This window comes from Rhincodon typus, chromosome 45 (assembly GCF_021869965.1).
Source record: "Rhincodon typus isolate 14 chromosome 45, sRhiTyp1.1, whole genome shotgun sequence".
In the NCBI taxonomy this organism is placed as follows: Eukaryota; Metazoa; Chordata; class Chondrichthyes; order Orectolobiformes; family Rhincodontidae; genus Rhincodon; species Rhincodon typus.
In genome coordinates this window covers 365,236-373,321 of record NC_063376.1, presented here as the reverse complement: position 1 = coordinate 373,321, position 8,086 = coordinate 365,236, and the positions used below count along the sequence as shown (strand labels likewise).

Here is an 8,086-nt window from a genome sequence, read left to right as displayed (position 1 = left end):
GAAACAGGGGAGTTTGGGATACCTCACAAAATGCATGAAGCAGATCGAAAGGCTACAGAGTCATTTGGCAGTAGATAAACTGTGCTTTTGGACTGGGCCCAACAGAAGGGAATAGTGACGAGGAAGTAGACTGGGGACGCTTGGCAGATGAGGCCACCAAATATGGGCATGAGGATAATTGGGAGTGGGATGCCAACGGCCCTCCAGTACACGATGAGTGCCCAAGGCCAACAGCCCCGTTCCCCACGAACCCGATCACAACCACTAGGAGGTGGTACAACTGGGAAATAATGCAAACAGGGTCCTTGGTGTGACCAACCTGCCCCTGATGGCATACACTGCCCTGTATGGTGTACAACAGTTAAGGGAAATAGGCCAGATATCAGACAATGATGAGTCAGAACACAGGAAGGAGATAGAGGGCTTGGTGACATAGTGCAATAAGAACAATTTCTCTCTCAATGTCAGCAAAACAAATGAACTGATCATTGACTTCAGGAGGAAAGGAGGAGGACACGGCCCTATCTATACCAACAGAGTGGATGGTTGAGAGCATCACATTCCTAGGAGTGACGATAACCGACAAACTGTTCTGGACTCACCCATGTTGATGTGATGGTCAAGAAGGCACAACAACACCTCTTCTTCCTCAGGCAGCTAAGGAAATTCAGCTTATCCATAAGGACCCTCACCAACCTTTACAGAAGTATCATAGAAAGCATTCCATCCAGCTGCATAACGGCCTGGTACTGCAACTGCTCTGCCCAGGACTGTAAGGAACTACAGATGGTGGTGTGCACAGCCCAGACCATCATGGAAGACAACCTTGAATCCATGGGGACCCCACTTACATGGCCCGTTGCTGCAGAAAGGTGGCCAACATCATCAAAGACCCATTGCACCCCGGTAATGCTCCATTCTAACCTCTTCCGTCAGGCAGAAGACACAGAAGCTTGAACACATGCACCAACAGGTTCAAGAACAGCTTCTTCCCTGCTGTTACAGACTGATGAACGGACTTACTAACTTGAAATAATGTTGATCTTGCTAACATTGGTTTTGCTTCACACACCTTTGTGCAGTTGCAACCTTGTATGCCTCACTCTGTCTAAGCACCCTGTGATCTGTATGTCCTTGTTTGCTATGATCTGCCTGTACTGCTCAGAAAACAAAACTTTTCATTGTACTTAGGTACACGTGACAACAACAAATCCAATCAAATCAAATCAAATCATAGGAACCTGGGGACGTGGGTAGGACCCAAGCGAATTGTTCCAAGCCGTCACCTAGCAAAGGATGATCCACGGATGAGATGAAGAACAGAAGTTAATTATAATGTGTCTACACTCACGGATCCACTCTACACCCCTGAGACGCAGCGGCAGGGTGGAAGGGACTCACCGAGAACTTAAACAGCATATAATGATTGTAATGGGTGTGAATAGGGGGGAGTCCTGTGGCCGACGTTCAAAACTGCTCCCAAAGAAAGGGTGAACAGCCATCAGCCTTTGGCTCTAGACAATAGGCAGTGTTCAGGGGGTTTATGGAACTGTATCAGATTGTGACAATTTGAGTGATAAAATGACCAATAGATGGCTAAGAATCCCAGCAACGCACAGTACTGAGGAGTCAAGAAAGTTGCTAGATCAGTTTGATGCTGCTGATGACACTCACACGGAGGCATGGCTCCTGAGAGTGACTAGGAGGTAGAGGAGAAAGGTGCAAGTAAGCAGAGGGGGAGAGCCAAGATAACTTGTGGAGAAAGCCAGCCCCCTATGGCACTGCCACCACCCTATGAACAGGATGGAGATCGGGCCAGGGTCAGAGACAGAGAACACCTGACAGGAAGAGGACACAATCCCACATTTAAAGACTACAGTTGCTGGGGAAAAGGGCATAATGTGGGAGGTAAAGTATTCATTAGAGTACAACAACCCACCTCATTTTTGGCTCCCTGATTTGCAGGCCCCTATGAGATAACAGATAAGGCCAGTCCCTCAGTATACAGGGTCCTCATGGCAGCCGGAAAAACGGGATGATATCACATTAATCAGTTAAAATTAATGGGAGAACAACAAGCAGATCACTCCCACCATCTTCTGATTGATGCCTTGGAATGTGAACCCAGACCATCGCCACCTCAACAACCACACCAGCTACCGTGACATATCTGGAGGCTACAGGAGGATATTCCAATCCAAACGATAGATGGGGTCCCAATCTCACCAAATTGTTCCTACCCTTTGGGCTGGGTATTTTAGGAGTGTCTGTTTCAGGGCTCGGTGTTGTGTTGGTTTTGTTAATGGGTATTGAATCAGTTTCTTTTTAAGGATTGGGTACTGTATCCATATCTGATTCAGGGCTGTATGCTGTATCAATGTCTGATCCAGGAGTAGGTTTTCTATCAGTGTCTGGTCATTGTATCATGTCTGGTTGATATTTCATGTCTTCTTCAGGTTTGGGTATGTCATCAGCCCCTGGTTGATGTCTGTGTATTGTATCGTATCATTGTGAGGTTTTGGTGTGGGTGATGTATCAGTGATCTGGTTCAAGGCTTTGTGTTGTATCTGTCACTGGTTTTGGGCTGCGTATTAATTCAATGTCTGGTTCAGAGCTAGGTATATTTTTTAGTGTCTGATTCCGTGCTGTGTAATATACCAGTGTCTGATTCAGAGCTGGGTTTTGTATCAGTGCTGTGGGCCTGGAGTCACATGTAGGCCAGGCCAGGTAAGGATAACAGGTTCCTTCCCTAAAGGACACTAGTGAACCAGATGGATTTTTCCCCAACAATTGGCAAAGGAGTCATGTTCTTCATTAGATTCATAGTTCAAGATATTTTATTGAATTCAAATTCCACCATCTGCTGTGGCAGGATTCAAACCTGCGTTCCCAGAATGCTATCTGGGTCTCTGGATTAACAGTCCAGCGATAATACCACTAGGCCATTGCCTCCCCCCATCTGTTTAATGCTTGCCTTTATTTCTAAGTAGAAATGCATTGCAATGATTATTCTATTACACGGGCCAAAAGCACAGAAGGAGATATCTATCAGTCAGATACCAGACAAGGGCACAAACATTAAAAGGTAACATTATTATACTTTGCAAATGTTTAGGCAAAATGCAGAGAAAAACTCAATATTACACGCAATTTATAGAAACACTATTGTCATACACCAGTGATATCATGGACCTTTTCTTTCTATTTCCTGTTATTGCTTGAAAACAAGTGTAGAAGTATAAACCATCAGTCATAGTTTAAACTTCTGCTCAAGAGCAAATGTTTTGTCACTGCTAGTCATGTGGTTTTGGGACAGATCATGGGTTGACAGCAATAAAGCCATCTTGTCCTGCAGGCAATTACCTCCCTCTCCTCAGCACTATAAGTTAAAAGTCAAATTAACTTCAAAATAAAGCGGAATGTAAGCTTGACTCAATTTGAATCTTCCAAATTTTGAGATAGTGCTGCTACAGGACATGGGCATTGTTTGTGAGGTCACCATTTATTACTTATCCCAAAATGCCCTTGAGAAAATGGTGGTCAACTCCCGTCTTGAAGTGCTGCAGTTCTCTTGATACACAGGTGCACCCACAGTGCTGTTCAGAATGAACATCCATGAGTTTGACCCAGTAACAGTGAAGGGACGGTGACATGTGGTGATATGTAACTTGAAGGTGGTAGTGTTCTCAAGCATTTGCTGCCCTTTTCCAAAAAAAGGTGCTGTCCAAAGAGCGTAGGTGAGTTGCTGTAGCGCACTTTATAAATTGTACATACTGTCGCCACTGTTCAAGGTGGTTAATCAAGCAGGCTGTTTTTGTCCTGGACGGTATTGAGTTTCCCAGCTGTTTTGGAGATGCACCCAGATCAGGCAAATAGAGAGCATTCAAATTTACACTCCTGACTTGCGCTTTGATAGGCCTTGTGGAGAAAGGAGGCGAATTACTGATGCAGATAAGTATTACAGGCAATGAATGAAATGAGGAGCTAAACTAAATCGTGGCTATCACATCTCGTTTTCTTTCATGTCCTACACTCAGCATTCCTTAGTCCTCTTTCCACACTGAAGATGATCCTGGTGAAATTTGAGAAACTAAAGTAAGATGCACATGAGATTATTTTTTATGTCATATGCTGCACATTTACATTACGTTACATTCACTATCCCAGTCAGGAAAAAAAACATGCCAGGAGACTGCGAGGGAAGATTAGTACTTCTATTTTATTAAGTAGAATCTGGGAGTGAAGCTGCTTGACTATTAGTATCCAGACTCTCATTTTTCTCAGGGAGAGAGAGAGATGTAGTGGGACAGACAGAGGGAGAGGGAAAAGGGAGAGAGAGATGGAATGGGAAAGATAGAGAGAGAGAGACAAAGAGAGAGAGACAGGGAGAGAGACAGAGAGAGAGAGAGATGGAGTTGGAGAGAGAGAGACGGAGTGGGAGAGAGAGAGAGGAAGAGAGACAGAGTCAGAGTCAGAGAGAGACAGGGAGAGAGACAGAGAGAGAGAGGTCGAGTGACAGAGAGAGAGAGGGAGTGGGGGAGAGAGAGAGAGAGACAGAGTGGGAAAAAGAGAGAGAGACAGAGTTGGGGGGGAAAGAGAGACAGACAGAGTGGGGGAGAGAGAGAGAGAGAAAGAGAGACAGAGTCAGAGAGAGAGGGAGACAAGGAGAGAGAGAGAGAGACATGGAGTCAGAGAGAGAGAGACAGAGTGGGAGAAAGAGAGAGACAGACAGAGTCGGGGAGAGAGTTCTGGACATTCATTTCTGCAATGCTAGACATTTATTTCTCCATTTTCTAAGATCTTGTGAAACTAAAGAAGCTGTAGCTCAGGTAATTTTGTACCTAAGATGGTGCTGTAAGTGGCGACGTATAAACTTTTCACTGTACTCATTGAGTATATGTGATAATAAAGCTAATTCAAATTTAATTAATTCAATTCAGAATACCAGGACCAGAACAAAGCAAGTAGAATAGGATGACAGGCAGCACAAGTACTCATGAGCACCATAAGATTGCTGAGGCATCTTCATTGCCTATGAAATTATTGATAAGATAGCTGAGGACAAGTTTGGCAATAATAGGGCAGTACTCTGCTCAACTTATCTGAGCTGTACAGTCAAGATAAACATGTGTTGACTATTGAATCAGAGGACTCCAGATTGGGTTTTTGATGAGCAACTGAGAACAAGATGTCTTTATGCCACCTCACTAATCAGGTTATGGGCATCTGTGACAATATTAAAAGGTCAGTTTTACATTGGTACAGTGCTGCATATACCTAAACATAGAGACAACCTAGCACACACCCTGATGTGAGTTCATAATAGGGGCAAATACCATAAAAGAACTTGGATATCGTTAAGTAACACACCGATCCATACTATTGGGACAGAGGGATCAGAAATGAAGGTGGATTTGTCTCAGTGCCCTCAAGTGGGAGGCCATTGGCATGTACAGAAGAAATAATCAATGAGGGGCTAACTCAGTGTGAATCTGCCTCCTACAAGAACTGCTCATTATGTATCTGGTAAATAAGCAAACTTTCCTTAAATACGTCTCAGTAGGAGATACCGACCGTGATGTCACAGCAGCCCCCGAGTACCAAAAGAGACCCTATATAGACAGGACGTAGCCATCAGTAACCTTTAGTCACCAAGTTATTCTGACATTACTGCCCAAACCAGAAGCTGAGTATAATCTTATCTGTCCATCCAGTAGAGGATTTAAGGCCACTTGCATACTCACAGAATGTCCTCCCATTCTGCATTTCACCGTGGACTGGGTAGAGACCATTCTCGAGGCAAGGGAAATCATCCACAAATGGACCATACATGAGAAAAAGATTCAGATTCATGCAGAAGAGGCAGACAGAGGTCTGCAGGCTCCAAGATTTTGGAGTAAAACCTAGAATTGCAGGCTGAACACTGAGGTCCATCCATGGATCAGAATTACATCTCATATGCTTGCTGTACTGCAAATTGTTGTACTTATTGCAGTGATAATCTTATTGTGTTTGTTAAATCAAAAGGTTGAAAAATTGAAAGGGGTAACTACTGATCTTAAATGCCAGAAGGTAGCTATAGGAAGGAATTTATCATGTTTTGCATTTCACAACGATGATGTGTGTGTAGGGATATTGCTGACAAGACTATATTATCTGTTGTACTACTTGTTATCTGATGATTCTATTAATTTTGAACCCAATTATTTTTACTTACTGAATTGCAAATAATAATAACAAATGTAAGTCAACTGCATAGAATTGTAATTTGGGATGCATATGTGTTCTTAATACTATTCTTTGTTTTCACTTTTAAACAATGAATTTATATGATCCTAAACTTAATAGATTAAATTTAGTATCATGAGGCGAGGTGGGGGGGCCAGAGGATAAAGGAGGAAACGCCTGGCCTTGAGTCATATATCCATAGTAAAAATAAGTAACAAGTTACTTGTCTTTCCAAAATGCAGCACTTCACATTTATCTGGATTAAACTCAATCTGCCTCTCCTTGGCCCATCAGCCCATCTGATCAAGGTCCCATTGTATTCTGAGGTAACCTTCTTCACTGTCCTCCTATGTTCACATGTCCTCCTATGTTATACCTCCTATGTTCACATCCAAATCATTTACATGAATGACAAAAAGCAGTGGACCCAGCACCGATCCTTGTGGCACACCGCTGGTCACAGGCATCCAGTCTGAAAAGCACCCTCCACCATCCTCTGTCTCCAACCTTTGAGCCAATTTTGTATCCAAATGACCAGCTCCTTTTTTAAAACCATTTTAGCCCATGAAAGCTCCTAGGTATAACAATCACAGTCGATGGATATTAAAATTTGACAGTCCATATTTACTGCTGTGGTAACAGGAGAGCCAGCACAAACACCACAAGCTGAAGGAATGTGCCAATTCAGTAATTTTGTAATGCAGCATCTTGGAATAAGACAAGGTACAGGAATTGGTGAATGTGGAGAACCTAATGTCGGCATGCGCAGTCTGATACAATGGATATGATTGGGAACTGGAAGCAGTTAATTAGATAACAGTGAAGATTAACAAAAGCCTCCCAATTAATGTCACACAGCCAAAAAAGATCCAAAGAGATTAGTGAGAGAGACAGAAACTGACCACAAAACCCTCAAGGATAAAGGTGTATGCTTTTCCACCAGGTTTAATCCAGACAGCGTAGCCCACATCAAATGGAGCATTAAAAACATGTCCCAACAATGTAATTCCACGAAGGAACTTTGTTGCTATTTATGTCCTTGCACCACAGCAGGAAAGAGAACAAATGTTACACGTTTGTCATTTTGTTAATAAAAATTACATGAGATGTGTACAGTCCTCTGCAACATTTTAATTAATAGTAATCATTACTTATGTATTTAAAAGTGCCTTCACTATCTTTCACCTATCCTCCCTAGAAAGCCTGTTGTTTTATTGGGTGTCTTTTACAATGTTAACTATCAGGAGTATCTCAATTGATTTCTCTCAATTTCAGCCTGAGGTAAAACCCAAAAGAACTGCGGAAGCTACAAAATCAGAAACAAAAACAGAAACTGCTGGAAAAGCTCAGCAGTGGCCCTTCTTAGGCAGGGTTGCTGGACCTGAAACATTAACTCTGATTTCCCTTGCTGGACCTGAAACATTAACTCTGATTTCCCTCCACAGGTGTTGCCAGACCTGCTGAGCTTTTCCAGCAGTTTCTGTTGTTATAGCCAGAGGTGGCTGGACCCTAGAACACATGGGTTAACTACTGTCCAGTTCTTACACACCTCAAGAGTTAGGGGAGTCTTGAACCCAGGCCTTTGGCCCAATGATAGAGACACAGCCAACTGCACTGCAAGACACCAGTATTTATTTAGATCTTTTGGTTTAAGCTTCTCATTATCCCTTCCCTGTATGAGTAATTGCCTCCTGTTTTCCTGATACTGATTGGAACACTGTACGTTGCTACACGAGGAATTTAATTTATTTATATTAATAATTCTTCTCATTTTATTCTGAACAATGAGTTTTTTTTTGAGATAACAAGGGATAGAGCTGCATGAACACAGCAGGCCAAGCAGCATCAGAGGAGCAGG

At 42.9% G+C, this 8,086-nt stretch overlaps 1 protein-coding gene across 1 annotated transcript in view; it reads left to right on the top strand.

The window, feature by feature from the left end:
* The first annotated feature begins 213 nt into the window (after positions 1-213).
* LOC109917782 (polyunsaturated fatty acid lipoxygenase ALOX15B-like) overlaps positions 214-8,086 on the top strand; it is a 53,321-nt gene continuing 45,448 nt past the window's right edge. The window contains exon 1 of the mRNA XM_048620009.1: positions 214-274. Within this exon, the coding sequence (XP_048475966.1) occupies positions 214-274 (61 nt within the window). The remainder of the gene's footprint in view (positions 275-8,086) is intronic.